This window comes from Nerophis lumbriciformis, linkage group LG33 (assembly GCF_033978685.3).
Source record: "Nerophis lumbriciformis linkage group LG33, RoL_Nlum_v2.1, whole genome shotgun sequence".
Lineage (NCBI taxonomy): Eukaryota > Metazoa > Chordata > Actinopteri > Syngnathiformes > Syngnathidae > Nerophis > Nerophis lumbriciformis.
Genome location: NC_084580.2, coordinates 14,138,347 through 14,162,740, shown reverse-complemented (window position 1 = coordinate 14,162,740; position 24,394 = coordinate 14,138,347). Strand labels below are relative to the sequence as shown.

The window sequence follows — 24,394 nt, the reverse complement described above, 5'->3', positions numbered from 1 at the left end:
GAGCCTATCCCAGCTGCATACAGGTTTGGAGCAACATAGGTTGCCATCCAAGCAACGTCTTTTTCACGGACGCCCCTGCTTATTTCAGCAAGACAATGCCAAGCCACATTCTGCACGTGTTACAACAGCGTGGCTTCGTAGTATAAAAGAATGCAGGTACTTGACTGGCCTGCCTATAGTCCAGACCTGTCTCCCCTTAAACATTTGTGGCACATTATGAAACGTAAAATACGACAACGGAGACCCCGGACTGTTGAACAACTTAAGCTGTACATCAAGCAAGAATGGGAAATAATTTTACTTGAAAAGCTTCAGAAATTGGTCTGTTTCCAAATGTTTACTGAGTTTTGTTAAAAGGATGTAACACAGTGGTAAAAATGCCCCTGTGCCAACTTTATTCTAAGTTAATGATTATTTGCAAAAAAAAATAATTAAGTTTCGAACATTAAATATCTTCTCTTTGCAGTCTATTCAATTGAATATAAGTGGAAAAGGTTTGCAAATCATTGTATTCTGTTTTTATTTATGATTTACACAATGTGCCAACTTCACTGGTTTTGCAAATTTTAAATAATTTGTACATTTTTGGATTGATATTGATATATATTTAAAGATATTGATGGGTTATATTGTTTTTGTTTAGAATTGCTTTCATTGGTAGAATAGTAAGGTTAACATAACCATTGAAACTATAGAGGACTTTTATTGTGTTTTATTTATTCCCGTTTATTATTTATTTCCGTTTATCAGTCTTTCATTTAAAATTGTTCTTATATTTCTTATTTAATTTGAATAAATTCAATTTTAGATGTGTAAATGCAACATCTCTTATTATTATTGGCTCTATAATGTTATATGTGTATGTGTACATGTATATATATGCATATGTATGGATATGTGCATGTGTGTGGATATATACATATATATAGATACATATCTTCTTTTTGATCTTTTTTTTTTAATCTTTTTATACTATTTATATTACTAAATTACTGTGTATGCACCTTAGGGGATCTGCTCCAATTTCGTTGTTCTTTGAACCTGTTCACTGTAATAATGACAATAAAACTCTATTCTATTCTAATAATATTGTGAAGACGTACCTAATACTGTGGCCAGTAAGTGTGACATCAAGGACTATAGTTTGGCACCAGATCAGAGCGAAGCGTCATATTGAAGGAGATGATCTTTGTCAGTCATATATTGCCATGTGACACTAACTCTTCTGTAATTGAGACTCTGTTGTTGTGTGACTTTCATCTATCTTCCTCCCCCAGCAGCAGCAGATGTGCCGGCCTGAGTGACGCAACTATTGGTGGGATGCTGACCACCCCCCACCCCCCAATCCAAGCGTATAGGCAACAGGAAGCAGATTTGCGAAGGGATTAAAACACACTATGCTTCACCATCATTGGTTGTCTACGGACACCGCTAGAAGACACTGTATACATGTTTGCCGTCATGGATGAAGAGGACGACAACATCATTGAGTCTTACATCTTACCTGACTCCGCCCACTTCCTCCTCCTGACCTCCCTGTACGGACAAAGAAGAAACATGTCTGCATGCGTTTACATCCACCAGCAAGACGACATCTAATCCAAAGTACCTCAAACCGCGAAGCGGCCATGGCCAGACAAGACACCTCACACTTCCCCCATGGCTTTGACCTCAGCGCCCACTTTGTTGACCTGCGGCCCCTCGGCGCTGGCGGCACCGGTCTGGTCCTGTCGGCAGTGGACCAGCGTACGGGACGACGCGTGGCCATTAAGAAGCTCCTGATGCGGGACGCTGTGACGGTGAAGCACGCGCTGAGGGAGGTCAAAATCGCCCGCCGGCTACACCATGAGAATGTAGTCCAGGTCCACGAGGTTTTGGCACCCTACGGAAGACCCCCGGCGAAAGATCCGGCCCAGCAGGGAGCTCTGTATGTGATCCAGGAGTGCATGGAGATGGATTTGGCCAGACTGCTGGAGCAAGGAGCTCTATCTACAGGTACTCTGATTCATTACACTGATAGGTTGTATGTCATGTGTTTAACTACACCCCCCTGTCCCGGCATTGCAGATTACCCTTGTACACAGGCAGTGATCAGACTACCTTTAAAGTCCTCAAATAGCAGGCCATTTTTTACACATGCTGCACAATAGTCATGTGAAATCCTTTTTCCCACAGTACTCTAAGGGTGTAACGGTACGTGTATTTGTATTGAACCGTTTCGGTACGGGGGATTCGGTTCGGTTCGGAGGTGTACCGAACGAGTTTCCACACGGACATATTAAGTAGCGTACCGCACGTTGTGTAAACAATGCACACTGAGGCACAACACACGGCATGCTAGCAGCGACCGGGCTACTACAACATGCAAAAGCCAGAGCTGGAAGACTCGTTAAGATCTCCCGTTTGGGAACATTTCGGTTTCGCGGTGCGATACATCAATGGATAACATCGCTTCAACAAAAAGAAAGATGAACAAACACAGCTCCCAACGCATTCAAGCAGCCTCTCCTCGGCGAGTCAGACAGGGCTAAAGCAATAACAAATGCCGTTGGTGTTTTTATAGCAGCAGATTTAAGACCATAGTGCATTAAAAGCTAGATTTTGACCAACTTCTATGGTGGAAGAACAATGAGCCCATATATCCTCTTACTGCCAAGTTAGCCAGGCACTAACTCGCCATACCTGCTACCTCTGTGCCCAGCCAAAGGGTATTTTCCACAGCTGGAGACATTTTAACTGCAAGCAGGTCTGCTCTTTCTGCAGACAATGTGAATAAACTGATTTTTCTGGAAAAAAACAGGAAAATTGAGTGAAAGTCACCAGGGTTAAAGGCTGGGGTGGGGGGGGGGCTTAATCAGAGGTTGAGTTGACTTAAAACTGTTTAATGTTGCACTTTTTGTATGTAGAAGAAAAGTTTTGTCATTTTATTTAATCTGAGCAACAACTTGAAGCAGTTTAATGTTGCACTTTATATGTGGAAATGGTGCACTTTATATGTAGAAAGGTTTTGTTAAGAAACCAAATCTGAGCCTTATCTTATTTAGTTTTTATTTTATATATGTTGACTGCATTAACCCTGGCAATCGACCCTGTGTGTATATGTATGTTATTGTTATGTTAAAAGGATAAAGCCATTGTTTACAAATTTTGGTAAATAAATAACCAGAAAATGTATATTTTGTTTTTTTCTTACTGTACCGAAAATGAACCGAACCGTGGCCTCTAAACCGAGGTACGTACCGAACCGAAATGTTTGTGCACCGTTACACCCTCTCAAAATAGCTGCGTTCAGCAAAAGATAACTTATCCACATTTTCCTTTTACACAGAACCAAGTGTATTGCTGCAACTGGTGTGTTTCTTCTGAAATCTGAAAATGAGATGACAGTTGCAACAACAATCGCTTTCAAATATAACCGTGAGAGAAATTAGTGTTTGGTATTGCAGAATACCCTTGCACACAGGCATTATATAGTTTTAACACTACCTTCTCAGTTGTGAAATAGCTGGGTTAAATCCTAAATCTCATTTTACACAGGCATCAAGCTTTAATACTACCTTTGTTGTCTACAAATAGGCGGATTCTTGTTCTGGCTTTTCTTTCACTCAGAGATCCCAAATAGCCACATTCGAATAGTAACAGATTGTTTGTCCACTTTTGCTTTTTACACAGACCCTGTCTGCATCCTCACACTGAAATCAGATAATTAGATGACAGTCGCAACAACAATTGCTTTCAAACAACACTGTGAGGCAGTGTTCAGTTCTAACACTACCTTCTGCGGTGGAAACTACCCGGGTCGACTCTCAAGTCTCCTGTTACACAGGCATTAAGCTTTAATACTACCTTTGTGGGCGGAAAATAGCCGAGTAGACTTCTTGTTCTTCATTCACACAGAGGTCCCAAATAGCCACAATCAAGTATGAACAGATTATTTATCTACCTTTGCCTTTTACACAGAGCCCAGGGTAATTCTGAAACTGTGTGTGTTCACACTGAAATCAGATGATGAGATGACAGTTGCAACAACAATTGCTTTCAAACAACACTGTGAGAGAAGTGAGTTTTTGGCATTGCATAATACCCTTGCACACAGGCAGTGTTCAGTTCTAACATTATCTTCCCCGGTGGAAAATACCCAGGTCGACACTTAAGTCTCCTGCTACACAGGCATCAAGCTTTGATACTACATTTGTTGCCTACAAATAGACGGGTTCTTGTTCTGGTTCTTCTTTCACAAAGAGGTCCCAAATAGCCACATTCGAGTAGTAACAGATTGTTTAACCACTTTTGCTTTTTACACAGACCCTGTCTGCATCCTCACACTGAAATCAGATAATTAGATGACAGTCGCAACAACAATTGCTTTCAAACAACACTGTGAGGCAGTGTTCAGTTCTAACACTACCTTCTCCGGTGGAAAATACCCGGGTCGACTCTCAAGTCTCCTGCTACACAGGCATTAAGCTTTAATACTACCTTTGTGGGCGGAAAATAGCCGAGTAGACTTCTTGTTCTTCATTCACACAGAGGTCCCAAATAGCCACAATCGAGTATGAGCACATTATTTATCTACCTTTGTCTTTTACACAGAGCCCAGGGTAATTCAGACACTGTGCGTGTTCACACTGAAATCAGATGATGAGATGACAGTTGCAACAACAATTGCTTTCAAACAACACTGTGAGAGAAGTGAGTTTTTGGCATTGCATAATACCCTTGCACACAGGCAGTGTTCAGTTCTAACACTACCTTCTCTGGTGGAAAATACCCAGGTCGACACTTAAGTCTCCTGTTACACAGGCATCAAGCTTTAATACTACCTTTGTTGCCTACAAATACACGGGTTCTTGTTCTGGTTCTTCTTTCACACAGAGGTCACAAATAGCCACATTCGAATAGTAACAGGTTGTTTATAAACTTTTGCTTTTTACACAGACCCTGTGTGCATCCTCACACTGCAATCAGATCATTTGATGACAGTCGCAACAACAATTGCTTTCAAACAACACTGAGAGAGAAGAGAGTTTTCGGCATTGCATAATACCTTTGCACACAGGCAGTGTTCCATTCTAACACTACCTTCTCCGGTGGAAAATACCCGGGTCGACTCTTAAGTCTCCTGTTACACAGGCATTAAGCTTTAATACTACTTTTATGGGCGGAAAATAGCCGAGTAGACTTATTGTTCTTCATTCACACAGAGGTCCCAAATAGCCACAATCGAGTATGAGCACATTATTTATCTACCTTTGCCTTTTACACAGAGCCCAGGGTAATTCTGACACTGTGCGTGTTCACACTGAAATCAGATGATGAGATGACAGTCGCAACAACAATTGCTTTCAAACAACACTGTGAGAGAAGTGAGTGTTGGGTATTGCAGAATACCCTTGCACACAGGCAGTGTTCAGTTCTAACACTACCTTCTCTGGTGGAAAATACCCAGGTCGACACTTAAGTCTCCTGTTACACAGGCATCAAGCTTTAATACTACCTTTGTTGCCTACAAATACACGGGTTCTTGTTCTGCTTCTTCTGTCACACAGAGGTCCCAAATAGCCACCTTCGAATAGTAACAGATTGTTTATCCACTTTTGCTTTTTACACAGACCCCGTGTGCATCCCCACACTGAAATCAGATAATTTGATGACAGTCGCAACAACAATTGCTTTCAAACAACACTGAGAGAGAAGTACGTTTTTGGCATTGCATAATACCCTTGCACACAGGTAGTGTTCAGTTCTAACACTACCTTCTGCGGTGGAAACTACCCGGGTCGACTCTTAAGTCTCCTGTTACACAGGCATTAAGCTTTAATACTACCTTTGTAGACGAAAACTAGCCGAGTAGACTTCTTCTTTCACACAGAGGTCCCAAATAGCCACAATCAAGTATGACCACATTATTTATCTACCTCTGCCTTTTACACAGAGCCCAGGGTAATTCTGACACTGTGCGTGCTCACACTGAAATCAGATAACGAGATGACAGTTGCAACAACAATTGCTTTCAAACAACACTGTGAGAGAAGTGAGTGTTGGGTATTGCAGAATACCCTTGCACACAGGCAGTGTTCAGTTCTAACACTACCTTCTCCGGTGGAAAATACCCGGGTCGACTCTTAAGTCTCCTGTTACACAGGCATTAAGCTTTAATACTACCTTTGTGGGCAGACAGTAGCCGAGTAGACTTATTGTGAAGTGAGTGTTGGGTATTGCAGAATACCCTTGCACACAGGCAGTGTTCAGTTCTAACACTACCTTCTCCGGTGGAAAATACCCGGGTCGACTCTTAAGTCTCCTGTTACACAGGCATTAAGCTTTAATACTACCTTTGTGGGCAGACAGTAGCCGAGTAGACTTATTGTGAAGTGAGTGTTGGGTATTGCAGAATACCCTTGCACACAGGCAGTGTTCAGTTCTAACACTACCTTCTCCGGTGGAAAATACCCGGGTCGACTCTTAAGTCTCCTGTTACACAGGCATTAAGCTTTAATACTACCTTTGTGGGCAGACAGTAGCCGAGTAGACTTATTGTGAAGTGAGTGTTGGGTATTGCAGAATACCCTTGCACACAGGCAGTGTTCAGTTCTAACACTACCTTCTCCGGTGGAAAATACCCGGGTCGACTCTTAAGTCTCCTGTTACACAGGCATTAAGCTTTAATACTACCTTTGTGGGCAGACAGTAGCCGAGTAGACTTATTGTGAAGTGAGTGTTGGGTATTGCAGAATACCCTTGCACACAGGCAGTGTTCAGTTCTAACACTACCTTCTCCGGTGGAAAATACCCGGGTCGACTCTTAAGTCTCCTGTTACACAGGCATTAAGCTTTAATACTACCTTTGTGGGCAGACAGTAGCCGAGTAGACTTATTGTGAAGTGAGTGTTGGGTATTGCAGAATACCCTTGTACACAGGCTGTGTATATGTTTAACACTACCTTCTCCGGTGGAAAATAGCCGGGTTGACCTCTAAGTATCCTTTTACACAGGAATCCCGCAAAGAAGAAGTGTCGAAAACGTAGTAGAACCTTTGCTGGTGCCTTTAATTCAAAATGCCTCTCTTTCACACAGCAACACAGTGTCCCTTAATCAGATGGACAATGTTGGCGTCAGGCGGCTGTAAATTTTTTTTTAAAGAATTAGAATCGAGAATCGTTGGTAACCGGAATCGAAACAAGGAACCAGAATCAGAGCTGGAATCGGAACCGAAATTCAAACAATGCCCACACCTAATGCCTGTTCAAACAGAACAATGACATGGAATTAAGGCGGGAAAAGGTCAACATTAACCTGCGAAAGAAGAGTGCCAAAAAAAAGCAGTACCCTTTGCGACGTTTCCAAATGGGAACACAAACATGTTGTACTCAAGTGTACTGGATGGAATAATAAGTTGGGATTTGGCCTCTTTGACCATCCACAGGCCACGCTACTCTGCTTTTCTACCAGCTGCTGAGGGGACTCAAGTTCATCCACTCGGCTAACGTGCTGCACAGAGACCTGAAACCTGCCAACATTTTCATCAACACCGACCAACTGCTGCTCAAGATCGGAGACTTCGGCCTAGCCAGGATTGTCGACCCTCACTACTCTCACAAGGTAAAGTTTAAAGATGCAGTAAGGAACAATTGTAGCATCGTCATTGTGTTTTGTTACAGTTCATTTTTTTCCTTGCTGTCTTTCTTATGAATCATAGAGTTAGCAGAGTTAGCAGTGGATGATCACACACACACGCAAGCACACTCGCACACATCACACAAAGTAAATATAACGTGTAAATGTTTGCCACAAGTCAACCCCCCCCCCCCCTAATCTTCCTCGTTTGTTCTCTGACCCCTCTCCCTCTGTGTGCACCCAGCTGATCTGCTGTCCTGTCATCTGAGTTGACGCCGATCACCTTTCACAAGGACTCTTAGCACACACGCACACACACACACACACACATTCTTGTATTTGTTACTTTCTTGAGACCTCCGAATAATGCCTACCTCTTTAGGACCACCCTTTCTAGATATCCAAAGATTTGTATTTACAACAATATATACATACTATGCAAACATAAAAAAGGTTGTTGTGCAAAATGAGTTGGAATTTCACAAGAAAAAGGTCACAATTTCACAAGAAAAAGTATTATATTATTATAAGTATTATAATAAAAGTCGTCATTTTACTCAACGCAAGTCAAAATTTTACAAGAAAAACTGAACATTTGTGCAATATAATGATAAAAGTTGGAATTGTACTCAATAACAGTTGCAATTTTACAAGAAAAGCTTAAAATGTTGGCAAGGTCACAATTTCAGAAGAAAAACGCATTATATTATTGTAAGTATTATAATAAAAGTCGTCATTTTACTCAACGCAAGGCAACATTTTACAAGAAAAACTGAATGTTTGTGCAATATAATGATAAAAGTTGGAATTGTACTCAATAACAGTCGCAATTTTACAAGAAAAGCTTAAAATGTTGGCAAGGTCACAATTTCACAAGAAAAACACATTATATTATTATAAGTATTATAATAAAAGTCGTCATTTTATTCAACACAAGTCAAAATTTTACAAGAAAAACTGAACATTTGTGCAATATTACGATAAAAGTTGGAATTGTACTCAATAACAGTCGCAATTTTACAAGAAAAGCTTAAAATGTTGGCAATTTTATGAAAAGAGTCGTAATTTTATAAGAAGACTTTTACATTTTGGCAATATTATAATAATAATCGCAATTTTACTTGGCAAAATTACAACAAAAGTCATAATTTTACTAAAAAAATTTAACTATTTTACAAGAACAACAACAAAAATTGGCAATATTGTGATATAAGTCAGAATTTGATATGACAAATGTCACCATTTTGCATTAAAAACTAATAATTTTACATAAAAAAGTAATAATTTTACGAGAAAATATTGCAATATTACAGAAACAGAAAGAATATGAGAAATTGATCCCAATTGTATAAAAAAAAATTCGACACATTGTGAAAAAGAGACTGCTTTTAGTTAATTTTTTTAATTTTTGTATTTTTTGTTTGTAATTAGTTTTTAATCTTTAATTACTTCAAGTTATTACAGACAAATGTATTTTATTTTTTTAATTAATTTTGGCCAAACGGGCTGCATTTCAATTTCTTACACGCACTTGTTATTACACATGTTGGCCAGAGGGGGAGCAGTTCAAAAAAATTTACACACTTGTTATTTCATATGTTGACCAGAGGCGGAGTACTTTTAAAACTGACACACAGTCAATTGGAAAAATCCCTCCTTTTTTTGGACCACCCTAATTTTGATAGATTTCACCACTGGGGGTGCAAATGAGACATTCTCTATCAGATGCAATGGTTTTCCGTATTGGGACCATGATTTCGGTCCTAACTTGTTCACCGGTCCTCATATGGAAGGTACTTTTCCTTGTTGATGTCTCAAGAAGGGTAGAATTACAAGAACACACACGCACGCACGCACGCTGCTCGACTTGTGTTACAGTATTGCAGGGGCATCGCTGACATGAAGCAGCCTATAAAACAGATAACAGGTATCTGCACACCTGATAATGTGCCAAGTTTAGGTCAGAGACAAGTATAAACAGTATAATTACTAGAAGTGCTAAAAAAAAAAAAAATATTCATAATTTTCGAAAATCCATAAAAAAAAAAAAAACATTTTTTAAGAATCATTTTTTAAGAAGAAAAAAAAGAAAGACGTTTAAGCTATCTCCATGATTATTAGCTGCAGGCGTGTACGGCATTCATCAGCAACCAAAAGGAGGTTTTGTAGCCTGTAACCTGTTTTGAAAAGGTTTTGTTATAAATAGTATACGAAAAAATATACTGCCAGAATCTGTTTGAATCGAGAACTATGTTGAATCGACAATCAATTCTGAATCGAATCGTCTCCCCAAATATCGGAATTAGATCAATCGTGGGTAGCCAAAAGATTCACACCTTTAATAAGTACTGATTTCATTGGATTTGATTTTTATATATTACAAATTTACAGGACCCATAGCGCCCAGAAGACCAAAATTTCACTAACAAGTTATTTTCATGTATTTTTGATCTTTGAAAATTAATCTGGCAGTCATTTCCCATAATGTCAATTAGTCTTTGATTAATTCGCTGGATAACTAATTTTCCATTGCCAGAATCGATATGCCGCCCCCTCTTGGTGTGACGTCATCTACAGAACTGGAGCCCATGTTTTCGCATAGAGATTGTGAATGAAGGCATGTAAAACTAGTGTTTTGATCACTTAATTACATGTTTTTGTCGCCCTGGTCCATGATTACTTCAAAACTAATATGGTTTACCGTATTTTTCGGACTATAAGTCGCAGTTCTTTTCATAGTTTGGCCGGGGGTGCGACTTATACTCAGGAGCGACTTATGTGTGAAATTATAAACACGTTCCCGTAAAATATCAAATAATATTATTTAGCTCATTCATGTAAGAGACTAGACGTATAAGATTTCATGGGATTTAGCGATTAGGAGTGACAGATTGTTTGGTAAACGTATAGCATGTTCTATATGTTATAGTTATTTGAATGACTCTTACTGTCATGTCTGTGTAATTATGTTTTGTTTTAGTCATGTTTTGTTTAGTTATTGGACTCTTTAGTTTCTGGCTTTTCACTTCCTTGTCTTGTTTCCATGATTACCCATTAGTTTCACCTGTTCCACGTTTGGACTCATTGTGCACTCTTGTTTGTCACCATAGTAACCCATTAGTTTTCACCTGTCACGTCACGCACCTGTTTCACGTTTTGAGTCAAGCACCTGTTTTCGTTAATCATGTCTGTAGTATTTAAGTTAATTGTTTTCAGTTTGTCTGTCTGGTGACATCCCACAATTATGCTCGGCACATTTCTGACACTTGATTTCATGTCCATCGTTCATGCTGCTCCTTTTAGTCCATGCCAAGTAAGTTTTGTTTATTAATGCTATAGTCTTTTGGTTTCATAGTTTGTTCTCCGCCACTGTGCGCGCTTTTCGTCTCGCCCGAGCCAACTTTCCGTTGCATTCCGGAAAAGCAAACACCCAGGACCAAGTCATGACACTTACCATAATATGTTACGTTAACATACCAGGCACGTTCTCAGTTGGTTATTTATGCCTCATATAACGTACACTTATTCAGCCTGTTGTTTACTATTCTTTATTTATTTTAAATTGCCTTTCAAATGTCTATTCTTGGTGTTGGCTTTTATCAAATAAATTTCCCCAAAAAATGCGACTTATACTACAGTGCGACTTATATATGTTTTTTTCCTTCTTTATTATGCATTTTCGGCCGGTGCGACTTATACTCCGGAGCGACTTATACTCCGGAAAATACGGTAATTACAACCGAAAAAATAAATACGAAATAATCTGGAAATATTATGTGTTTGCTCTGATTTCTGAGTCTGAGATTTTTCTTCCAATAAATATGCTAAAGAAAGCCATATTCAGCCCCCAATTGCTATGCTGACCGGGCCCTGGCTGTGGGCGGTGCAGCTACAGATCACTGTACATTCAAGCGTCTTAAGGAAAACATCAGTAGAAGAGGACGAAAAAATAGAATATTAGCGGCATACCTACTTTTTCTCTCGTTTTTGAGCACCTAATCTATTCTTTTTTCTGTTTTTTTCCTCAGGTTTCAACTCAGTCTTTCTCGCCTTGAAAGTGCTCCTGATTTTCAGGATCATATTTGGCTTGAATCTTTTAAAAAAATTTCTGGATGAGTAACCAAGCAGAATATCTCGTCTTTCCCCAGGGCTATCTGTCCGAGGGTCTGGTCACTAAGTGGTACTGTTCTCCTCGTCTGCTGCTGTCCCCCAACAACTACACAAAGGCTATAGACATGTGGGCCGCAGGGTGCATCCTGGCAGAAATGCTGACTGGACGCATGCTCTTTGCAGGTAACAGCGATGCATGTTATATGTGCTGCATGTGTCATGTTAAGTGGCTACAGTACGACAATAAAATGATAATATTACAAAACCCGAAACCAGTGAAGTTGGCACTTTGTGTAATTCGTAAATAAAAACAGAATACAATGATTTGCAAATCCTTTTCAACTTATACTCAATTGGATAGACTAATGTTCGAACTGAGAAACTTATTTTTTTTTTGTGCAAATAATCATTAACTTAGAATTTAATGGCAGCAACATATTACAAAAAAGTTGGCACAGGGGACATTTTTACCACTGTGTTACATGGCCTTTCCTTTTAACAACACTCAGTAAACGTTTGGGAACTGAGGAGACCAATTTTTGAAGCTTTTCAGGTGGAATTATTTCCCATTCTTGCTTGATGTACAGCTTAAGTTGTTCAACAGTCCGGGGGTCTCCGTTGTGGTATTTTAAGCTTCATATTGCACCACACATTTTCAACGGGAGACAGGTCTGGACTACAGGCAGGCCAGTCTAGTACCCTCACTCTTTTACTATGAAGCCACGCTGTTGTAACACGTGGCTTGGCATTGTCTTGCTGAAATAAGCAGGGGCGTCCATGGTAACGTTGCTTGGATGGCAACATATGTTGCTCCAAAACATGTATGTATCTTTTAGCGTTAATGGTGCCTTCACAGATGTGTAAGTTACCCATGTCTTGGGCACTAATACACCCACATACCATCACAGATGCTGGCTTTTGAACTTTGCGCCTGTAACAGTCCGGATGGTTCTTTTCCTCTTTGGTCCGGAGGACACGACGTCCACAATTTCCAAAAACAATTTGAAATGTGGACTCGTTAGACCACAGAACACTTTTCCACTTCGCATCACTCTCTCTTAGATGAGCTTGGGCCCAGCGAAGCCGGCAGCGTTTCTGGGTGTTGATGAGCATTCCTCAACTTTCTCAGTCTTTTTTGCCACTTGTGCCAGCTTTTTTGAAACATGTTGCAGGCATCAAATTCCAAATGAGCTAATATTTGCAAAAAAGAACAATGTTTTCCAGTTTGAACGTTAAGTATCTTGTCTTTGCAGTGTATTCAATGGCATATAGGTTGAAAAGGATTTGCATATCATTGCATTTTGTTTTTATTTACGATTTACACAACGTGCCAACTTCACTGGCTTTGGGGTTTGTACAATTTAACTGAGGAGGAGAAGATTTCCAGTTATGGGAATAAAGTTGTAATAGTCAAAAAGTCAAGAATAAAAGGACAAGTATCATACGTAAACTTTTAGGATGTAATTGTAATGTTAAGAAAAAAGTAGTAATGTGACATACACATTAATAAAGAAAAAAGTCGTACTGTTACAAGAAAAAAAGTCGACAAAAGTTGTAATATTACTTCAACTAAACCAAAAGGCATTGTGAAATGTTACCAGAAAAAAGACTGAATGTTACGAGAAAAAAGTTACTCCTACTGCATGTTACAAGTTATAAGGTACGAGTTGTAATGAAACCGCGATGAAGTTATAATACTAAAACAAAAAGGCATGTTGAAATGTTACGGGGGGAGGGGGGGAATTCAGTGTTACGAACAAAAAAGTCTGAATGTTACGAGTATAAATTTGTGACGTGACAAAGAAATCTACAAGAAATACTGTTAGAAGCGAAAAGTCATTAGGTATGACAGAAGTTGTGTGTGTGTGTGTGTGTGGGTGCGTGTGTGTGCGTGTGTGTGTGTCTGTGTACGTGTGTTGGGTTTTATTTTAATTAAATTTTTTACTGAATAATAATAATTTTGTAATATTATGAAAATAAATAAGCAATAATGCTTATTTGACTTTAATAACGCAAGAATGAAGTCGTAATTAGAGGAAAAAAAGCTGCACAAAGTCCTAATTTTACAATAATACATTTGTAATGTTACGAGATAAAAGTTGCAATAATGCGAGGATAAAATTGTAATATTACACAAATTAATTCTGCAGGGCTATTAATAAAGTTGAATGTGAGTGTTGTCTGTCTGTGTTGGCCCTGTGATGAGGCGGCGACTTTTACCCTGCCTTCCGCTCGAATGCAGCTGGGATAGGCTCCAGCCACCCCGCGACCACGAAAGGGACAAGCGGTAGAAAATGGATGGATGGATGTAACAAGAATACATTTGCAATGTTGCGAGAATAAACACAGTGATTTTTAATAATACAGGAAATATAACAAGAAAAAAAGATGTAATATTTTGAGGTGAAAGTTGCAGTGTTATTGGAATAAAATTGTAATGTTACGAAAACACATCTGGAAATTTGACAAGAATAAAGTCATAATATTACGTGGTAATAAATAAAAATATAAAGAAAGAATAAAGAAGTATTGGGTGGAAAGTTACGTAATTACAAAAAAAACTAAGTTGTAACGTTATGAGAAGAAAAAGGAATGTTAAACAAAATTATTATACGAGAAAGAGTAATGTTTGAAAAATGTAATATTTAAAAGAAAAAAGTTGTAACCCAGCAGGCACAAGACTTTAAAACAACGTTGAAAACTTGACTAGAGATGTCCGATATTATCGGCCGATAAATGCTTTAAAATGTGATATCGGAAATTATCGGTATCGGTTTCAAAAAGTAAAATTTACGACTTTTTAAAACGCCACTGTACGGAGTGGTACACGGACGTAGCGAGAAGTACAGAGCGCCAATAAACCTTAAAGGCACTGCCTTTGCGTGCCGGCCCAGACACATAATATCTACGGCTTTTCACACACACAAGTGAATGCAACACATACTTGGTCAACAGCCATACAGGTCACACTGAGGGTGGCCGTATAAACAACTTCAACACTGTTACAAATATGCGCCACACTGTGAACCCACACCAAATAAGAATGACAAACACATTTCGGGAGAACATCAGCACCATAACACAACATAAACACAACAGAGCAAATACCCAGAACCCCATGCAGCACTAACTCTTCCGGGACGCTACAATATACAGGGAGAGCATGTCCCAAATTCCAAGCTGCTGTTTTGAGGCATGTTAAAAAAAAAAAAGCACTTTGTGACTTCAATAATAAATATGGCAGTGCCATTTTGGCATTTTTTTCCCATAACTTGAGTTGATTTATTTTGGAAAACCTTGTTACATTGTTTAATGCATCCAGCCGGTCATCACAACAAAATTAGGCATAATAATGTGTTAATTCCACGACTGTATATATTGGTATCGGTTGAAATCATATCGGTAATTAAGAGTTGGACAATATCGGAATATCGGATATCTGCAAAAAAGCCATTATCGGACATCTCTAGTCCTGACGTAAAGATACTTAACCCTAACGTTGGGACAAATGCTTTTTGACAACGTTTATTCAATCTCAGGTTGTGACGTTGATTTGACAATTGAAATTTGGTCATTCCCCAAGCAACAACGTCGATCCGACGTTAGACAACAACTATTTTGCAACGTTGTTTCAAAGTCAGTTTTAATGGATATGTACGTATAATCAACGTTGAACCAATGTCTTGTGTCTGCTTGGAATTTAATGGTCAGTGTTACAAGAATAAATTGAGAAAAACTGTGCAGTTATATCAACAAAAAACACAATTAAATTAAATGCAAGAATTAAACATACAACATACTTGTGATTTTTGTACCTACCTACACTGCAAAAACTGAAATCTAAGTAAAATTGAATATCTCAAATAAAGGTGATATTTGCTTATTTTCTGTCTGATAAGATAATTCTTCTCACTAAGCAGATTTTATGTTCGAGTGTTTTACTTGTTTTAAGGGTTTTGGTCCTAAATGATCTCAGTAAGATATTACAGCTTGTAGCTGAGATTTTATGACCTATATTGAGTAAAACATGCTTGAAACTAGAATATCAACTGTTGCAAAGCTGTGTCATCAACACTCACAAGTATAAAACTACTTTTTTAAAGTAATAATTTCTTATCTCAAGCATGAAAAAAAAAATCATGACTTTGACACAATTTTGTCTCATAATTAAAACAGATGACAGCCAAATGGACTTTGCTGTTTTATTTTCAATGAAACAATAGAAAATACGTACTCATATAGTAGTACAGTTGGCACAGTTCAGTAAACTGACAGTTAATATTTAAACATTTAACATGTGACATTAGTAACAATTTTGAACAGAAATAGTTCATGCACATTCAGATGAATTCTTCCAAATTACAATTTAAAAAATTTTGGGCTGTATATATGCGCACTAATTGACTGAAAGAGCACGCACTTGGCACGATGATGTCATGTTATCGATGGAAAAATGCATTTTTAGACAATATGATTTGCCTGAGCGGCTAGGAGACCCCGAGAGTAACAAGCGGTTGCCTTGTTGCCTTTCCATTAAGAATAATAAATTAGTTTTTAGTATACGTTTGCTGGTTTCAAGAAATGTAATGCCAAGCACATATCATTATGTCAAGATAATGGCACTAGCATTTACTTAATTTAAGAATATTTTTCAACATATTGAGCAAAAAGTTCTCTTTTTTTTTCTACCAAGAAAAGTTCACTTGTTATTAGTGAGAATATACTTATTTTAAGGTATTTTGGGGTTCATTGAAGTTAGCTAATTTGACTTGTTTTGGAAAGTCTTGACAAGCCACATTTTCTTGTTCTATTGGCAGATAATTTTGCTTAGGTCAAATAAAATACCCCTAATTTTTAAATTTAAAAAAAAAAAAATTTTGTTTTGTTTTTGAACACTGACTTTTTGCAGTGTATTGGTAATGTAATACATTTTGCATCATATTAAATAACGTGACATCAGAGTTTTGCCCGCTGGCTCTACTCATCAAAGACAGTGGATGTTCTCCTGCAGTCTAAGTGATTGCCTGAGCAGAATACCAAATGATTGTAGACAAAGTCTGGCTGTGGCAACTGCATTTTCTTCCTTCCCTAGAAGCTTATTTGACCTCTTCCTAAACAGATTACACCATGGAAGACATTGCCACACATCCATCCCTGCAAGTGTTTCATTTACACTTCAGCACAGAGCAGCTGAACAATCATTTTGGTATTATTTACCAGAGGGAACACAATGTGCATTACACACAGCACACTTGGAGTGTTACAATATGCTGCGTGTGTGTTTTGCTATAGCTCCATCTGCTGGTGTGTTGGCTTTACTGTTTTGAATTGTATGCATTGTTTGTCCTCTTATAGGAGCTCATGAGTTGGAGCAAATGCAGCTAATCCTTGACACGGTGCCAGTTATCAGAGACGAGGACAGGCAGGACCTGCTCCAGGTGACTATGATAATGATGATAATTACAGCACGTTAAGTCATACTTTCAGTTGTGTCCTCCTGTTTTCATGTGCAGGTGATGCCTTCGTGTATTAATCGTGGGTGGAAGGTCAAGAAGCCCATCTCTCAGCTGGTACCTGAGGTGGATGCTGAAGGTGTGTAGGAGTTCAACCAATCAGATCATTGGTCCCGCCCACTGCCTTGTTTACAAGTGGCTGTCACAGCGCCATTTGCTTGAAATGCATGGTCAAAAGTAAATAATAAATGTAAAGAATGATATAAAAAATCAACATTTAAAAATATAAATAAATAAATATGATTATAGTTAAATAAATATATACATTAAACATATGACGACATGAATATATTGTTTATCAAATACCGTATTTTTCTGAGTATAAGTCGCTCCGGAGTATAAGTCGCACCGGCGGAAAATGCATAATAAAGAAGGAAAAAAACATACATAAGTCGCACTGGAGTATAAGTCGCATTTTTTGGGGAAATTTGTTTGATAAAACCCAACATGGGGAAAGACGAGATATTCTGCTTGGTTACTCATCCAGAAAAAAATTTAAAAGATTCAAGCCAAATATGATCCTGAAAATCAGGAGCACTTTCGAGGGGAGAAAGACTGACTTGAAACTTGAGGAAAAAAACAGAAAAAAGAATAGATTAGGTGCTCAAAAACGAGAGAAAAAGTAGGTAAGCCGCTAATATTCTATTTTTTCGTCCTCTTCTACTGATGTTTTCCTTAAGACGCTTAAGAGCACAGTGATCTGTAGCTGCACCGCCCACAGCCAGGGCCCGGTCAGTATGGCAATTGGGGGCTGAATATGGCTTTCTTTAGCATATTTATTGGAAGAAAAATCTCAGACTCAGAACTCAGAGCAAACACATAATATTTCCAGATTATTTTGTATTTATTTTTTCGGTTGTAATGTACTGTATTTTCCGGAGTATAAGTCGCTCCGGAGTATAAGTCGCACCGGCCGAAAATGCATAATAAAGAAGGAAAAAAACATATATAAGTCGCACTGTAGTATAAGTCGCATTTTTTGGGGAAATGTTTTTGATAAAAGCCAACACCAAGAATAAACATTTGAAAGGAAATTTAAAATAAATAAAGAATAGTGAACAACAGGCTGAATAAGTGTACGTTATATGACGCATAAATAACCAACTGAGAACGTGCCTGGTATGTTAACGTAACATATTATGGTAAGAGTCATTCAAATAACTATAACATATAGAACATGCTATACGTTTACCAAACAATCTGTCACTCCTAATCGCTAAATCCCATGAAATCTTATATGTCTAGTCTCTTACGTGAATGAGCTAAATAATATTATTTGATATTTTACGGCAATGTGTAAATAATTTCACATATAAGTCGCTCCTGAGTATAAGTCGCACCCCCGGCCAAACTATGAAAAAAACTGCAACTTATAGTCCGAAAAATATGGTAAATAATACATTGTACCAGCATAATTGCTTAATATAAGAGTCCACAATTTAACTATTTCATGGATTGTTGAATCTTATTCAAGGATTTTTAATCTTTATAATATTTAAATATAAGATTTTTTAAATTAATTAATAATTTTTTTTACATAAATTACACAAATTTACAAGACATACTTTAGTAACTGGATAATTTAATCAACTATTTATATTTCATTGTTTTTATTTTATTAATTTATCGAATTATATTTAATTTATCCGATTGATTGAAAGCCCTGAGAATTCTTAATTTGATTAATTAATTCTTATTTTAGTTATCTTTTTCCATTGGTTTTATATTTGTATAATTCTGACGCGTACAAACAAAAAAAATCATGATTGTAACTAGGGCTGCAACAAACAACTAATTTGATAATCGATTAATCTGTCGATTATTACTTCGATTAATCGATTAATAATCGGATAAAAGAGACAAACTACATTTCTATCCTTTCCAGTATTTTATTGAAAAAAAACAGCATACTGGCGCCATACTGGCACCATGTGTTGCAGTTTATAAATAAAGGTTTATAAAAAAACAAAAATGTAAGTAGCCTCTGCGCATGCGCATAGCATAGATCCAACGAATCGATGACTACATTAATCGCCAACTGTTTTTATAATCGATTTTAATCGATTTAATCGATTAGTTGTTGCAGCCCTAATTGTAACCATTGTTTGATAATGACATTTTTTTATTCAATTCATTCTTAATTTGATTAATTAATTCTTATTTAATTTGTCAGGTTTATTGGCTTATTATCTGTATTCTGGCACACACACACCCAAAAAAAATAATTGTTACATTGCTTGATAATGAGATGTATTTATTTTATTTTATTTAATTACATTTGAATTTAGTTATACATTCTTATTGTATTTATTAATTTCATTGGCTTTACATGTATGTATATTCTGACACATACAAATAAATCATAATTGTTACCATTGTTTGATAATGAGATGTATGTATTACATTTTTGTTTGAATCATTATTAATTTATTAAATTAATTCTTATTTTATTGATATATTTTATTGGATTTATGTGTGTATTCTGGCACACATAAAAAAAAATCACAATTGCTACCATTGTTTGATAATAAAACTAAAAACAAGCACTTTTTTTTTAGATTTTTCTAGACTTTTTGTGTGCATGCCTTACACGCTAAAACCTACTGATCTAATTCATATCCAATTCAATAATGGTACCTTATGGTGAAGTTGTGATGTTTTGCTTTATTTTGGTCCTCATTTGTAGCATGATGCCATACCTAAAAACATAGGGCTGGTGTTTGTCCCCCTGTCCTCCCAGCTGTAGACTTCCTGGAGCAAATCCTGACCTTTAACCCCATGGATCGCCTTACGGCTGAGGCGGCACTGTCCCAACCGTTTCTGCGTCTGTATTCCTGTCCAGATGACGAGCCCACCTCGTCGCACCCCTTCCACATTGAGGATGAGCTGGAGGACTGCCTCATCATGGAGCAAGGCCTCAGCAACAGCCTCAGTCGGACCTCCAGCATCCACTGGGACTGGTACCGTAAACAACTGTATCCCATAATAACAACGCAAACCATTTGTGTTCCATTCTGTCATCCAACAGCTTACCAGCGGATGTGTGCTGGCGGCAGTCCGATGGGAGGTGTCACTGCATGCCTTCTGGTCACATGACCTCTGATGTGGAAGACACCACAGAAGAAGAGGAGGTCCAGAGGGACCCAAGAGCCAGCAGCGTCTCACTTTCAGAGGAGGCCCAGGTAGGGATGGGCCTTGACACATAAATATAATAAGCTGCTTGCAACATTAGGGTTACTACCAACTAAATATTTATATTCTTGGTGCAATGATTCCCGGGCGCGGCCACCGCTGCTGCCCACTGCTCCCCTCACCTCCCAGGGGGTGAACAAGGGGATGGGTGAAATGCAGAGGACAAATTTCACCAGACCTAGTGTGTGTGTGACAATCATTAAAATAAAATAAAAAATAAAAATAAATAAAAATAAATAAAAATAAAAAAATAAAAAATATTCTGTAGTAAAGAGAATAAATGCATCTGTGATATATTTTGATTCGTTTGGGAACAAGGAAACTAAATAGCGATCAGGAAGGAATGCGTATTATAACAGTATTAAAATACATTAAAAATATGTATCTGTAAACTTCCTTTATTGATACTGTTGTCGAACAATTATCATGACAAAATTTACATACATTGGAAAGTTGGCGCCCTGTGGGCTTCTGTGTAAGTGTTGCAAACAGCCCCTCTTAAAAGGAGATTTAGAAATGTTATGATAAAACACAAACTGGACAGCAGTTATCATAATCAGCTTATTTTTAAAGGCCTACTGAAACCCACTACTACCAACCACGCAGTCTGATTTATATATTTATATATCAATGATGAAATCTTAACATTGCAACACATGCCAATACGGCCGGGTTAGCTTACTAAAGTGCAATTTTAAATTTCGCACGAAATATCCTGCTGAAAACGTCTCGGTGTGATGAAGTCAGGGCGTGACATCACGGATTGTGGAGGACATTTTGGGACAGCATGGTGGCCAGCTATTAAGTCGTCTGTTTTCATCGCAAAATTCCACAGTATTCTGGACATCTGTGTTGGTGAATCTTTTGCAATTTGTTCAATGAACAATGGAGACAGCAAAGAAAAAGCTGTAGGTGGGAAGCGGTGTATTGTGGCCGGCTGCAGAAACAACACAAACACAGCCGGTGTTTCATTGTTTACATTCCCGGAAGATGACAGTCAATCTTTACCATTGGCCTGTGGAGAACTGGGACAACAGAGACTCTTACCAGGAGGACTTTGAGTTGGATATGCAGACGCGGTACCGTGAGTACGCATGCAGCTGTGGCTTCCAAACATTTGAGCGCTTGCCCGTACGTGCGTGCCGCTATGTGCATGTCACGTACATAACTTTGGGGACGTTGGGGAAATATATGTGCTGTATGAGCTTTGGGGAGGTGAACGATACTTTGGGCTGTGGGATTGAGTGTGTTGTGCAGGTGTTTGAGTTGTATTGGCGGGTTATATGGACGGGAGGGGGAGGTGTTTGGTATGCGGGATTCATTTGTGGCATATTAAATATAAGCCTGGTTGTGTTGTGGCTAATAGAGTATATATATGTCTTGTGTTTATTTACTGTTTTAGTCATTCCCAGCTGAATATCAGGTCCCACCCGCCTCTCACAGCATCTTCCCTATCTGAATCGCTCCCACTGCCCTCTAGTCCTTCACTCTCACTTTCCTCATCCACAAATCCACTTTCATTCTCGCTCAAATTAATGGGGAAATCGTCGCTTTCTCAGTCCGAATCGCTCTCGCTGCTGGTGGCCATGATTGCAAACAATGTGCAGATGTGAGGAGCTCCACAACCTGTGACGTCACGCTACTCGTCTGCTACTTCCGGTACAGGCAAGGCTTTTTTATCAGCGACCAAAAGTTGCGAACTTTATCGTCGATGTTCTCTACTAAATCCTTTCAGCAAAAATATGGCATTATCGCAAAATGATCAAGTATGACACATAGAATGGACCTGCTATCCCCGTTTGAATAAGAAAATTGCATTTCAGTAGGCCTTTAAATGTTGCAGCAAAAAACAGATTTTTTAATTAAAAAAAAAGATATTTATTAACACACACAAACGTACAAAAAATTGGTAATGTTGAGTACTGGTATGGATTTCCAGGTACCAGTATGGGTTCAAATGTGAACGGTACCCATCCCAAGTTGGTGCCTATGAAAGTGCAGATTTTGGAACGCATCCTTACTACAATGGTTTTAAGTGTACCCCCATATAAGGTGGTGGAAATTGTTCAGTCATTCAATATTCAATAGATGGCACCAATGCCATCAATGATTTGTATGTGAGCTTGAAAGAGGTCAGGCATACTTACCAACCTTGAGACCTCCGAATTCGGGAGATGGTGGGGCGGGGTTGAGGTGGGGGGAGGGGGGGTTGTATATTGTAGCGTCCCGGAAGAGTTAGTGCTTCAAGGGGTTCTGGGTATTTGTTCTGTTGTGTTTATGTTGTGTTACGGTGCGGATGTTCTCCCGAAATGTGTTTGTCATTCATGTTTAGTGTGGGTTCACAGTGTGGCGCATATTTGTAACAGTGTTAAAGTTGTTTTTACGGCCGCCCTCAGTGTGACCTGTATGGCTGTTGATCAAGTATGCGTTGCATTCACTTATGTGTGTGTAAAAGTCGCATATATTATGTTACTGGGCCGGCACGCTGTTTGTATGGAGGAAAAGCGGACGTGGCGACAGGTTGTAGAGGACGCCAAAGGCAGTGCCTTTAAGGCACGCCCCCGATATTGTTGTCCGGGTGGAAATCGGGAGAATGGTTGCCCCGGTAGATTTTCGGGAGGGGCACTGAAATTCGGGAGTCTCCCGGGAAAATCGGGAGGGTTGGTAAGTACGAGGTCAGGGTGAACATGGATACAATTTTCAAAAGCCACCCTTTGGCAGGTCAAATTTGGCTCATGGTCCTCACTTTGGTCATCCCTGGGTGAGAGCATGTGTGTGTACTGTATGGAAATTAACCATAGGTGATGGCTGTTTAAAATAGAGTTAACCCAGTAAAGTATTTCCCTTTTTAAGGTGGACCCACGTAAATATTCCCACAGCAGTTCCGCTGAACGCTTCCTGGGACACTCCCACTCCTCCCTGGACCGCGCATGTGGTCTGGGCTTCGGGGACTTGGACTGCGGCCGTTCGTGCGACTACAAAGTGGGCTCGCCGTCCTATCTGGACCGGATCGCTTGGCGGGAGGGCAAGCCTCAGCACTACTCGGAACCAAGGCTCATTCTGGATCTTTCTCACTGGAAGCGCAACGCCACCAGCAACCCGCCGGTGTCCATCCAGCCCATAGGTGGCAGTGTGGAGGACATGAGGGAGGTTGCGGGAACGGAAACGGGGGATTTGTTTCAGGAGATCTCCCGTTGGGTGGAGAGCACACAGTCTCGTCAGTACTCACCGAGTCCATCTTTGGAGCCACAATCGCCGCCTCTCCCTCTCTCCCCTGCTGACCTCCAGAACCCAGTCTTCCAATACTCAGAGCTCGGACCATGTGACTACGACGAGGACCGACTCAGCCCCTTTCCACCTGTCACTCCTCCATCTCTCCGCTCACTCCTCCCATCCACTCCCACCTCTCCTCCACCTCCTCAGTCGCCTCACAGCGAGTCTTCTGCATCCTCTCCTCTTTTTCCTCCTTCCCAACCTGAACCTCTCTCCTCATCCTCGTCCTCCGTGGCTGAATCGCGAGCGTCGCCTCTTGTCAAGCAGAAGGAGCGTCTGTTCGACTTGGATGTGTTTATCTCTCGCGCTTTGAAACTGTGCCGGCAGAAAAAGGAGAGAGGAGACGGGAAAGGGCGCAGGGAAGGAGGATGGAGGGAGGAGAGCACAAATAGAAGGGTCGCAAGACCCCCTGAGCATAGGACGCCACCACCACAGACCTAAAGTCCTCTAAGTACACAAAAAGGGTGCTTATATATCGATTCTCAAATAGTTTTAAGGCTAATTGTATAAAACTTACCAACCATAATATGGTTTTTAATTATTCTTTTTTACAATTGCCTTTATACTGCAGATACATATCGGAAATTTGCATACATGCTCTTTATTCTCAGGAGCAAAAAGGTCCCATTGACTCCCATCCATCCATCCATTTTCTACCGCTTATTCCCTTCGGGGTCGCGGGGGGCGCT

At 39.2% G+C, this 24,394-nt stretch overlaps 1 protein-coding gene across 3 annotated transcripts; it reads left to right on the top strand.

Annotated features, from left to right (window-relative positions):
* Positions 1–1,628: 1,628 nt before the first annotated feature.
* Positions 1,629–24,394, top strand: mapk4 (mitogen-activated protein kinase 4). Of its 3 annotated transcripts, none has more exons than XM_061928722.2 (8): positions 1,629–1,995; positions 7,427–7,602; positions 11,766–11,910; positions 17,083–17,165; positions 17,241–17,319; positions 19,981–20,200; positions 20,269–20,422; positions 23,286–24,394. In XM_061928722.2, exons 1-8 carry the CDS (start codon positions 1,629–1,631, stop codon positions 24,144–24,146), a joined length of 2,085 nt encoding a protein of 694 aa, XP_061784706.1. In that variant the 3' UTR covers positions 24,147–24,394. The 3 variants fall into 3 exon arrangements, with proteins under 3 accessions (XP_061784706.1, XP_061784707.1, XP_061784708.1); XM_061928723.2 differs by having other exon boundaries at positions 19,981–20,215; XM_061928724.2 differs by having other exon boundaries at positions 19,981–20,217; positions 20,274–20,422.

Coding starts and splice junctions, on each gene's coding strand:
- mapk4 (XM_061928723.2), top strand. CDS start 1,629: ATGGCCAGACAAGACACCTCACACTTCCCCCATGGCTTTGACCTCAGC. Junction 7,603..11,765: donor ACCCTCACTACTCTCACAAG/GTAAAGTTTAAA, acceptor GTCTTTCCCCAG/GGCTATCTGTCCGAGGGTCT. Junction 20,423..23,285: donor CACTTTCAGAGGAGGCCCAG/GTAGGGATGGGC, acceptor TCCCTTTTTAAG/GTGGACCCACGTAAATATTC.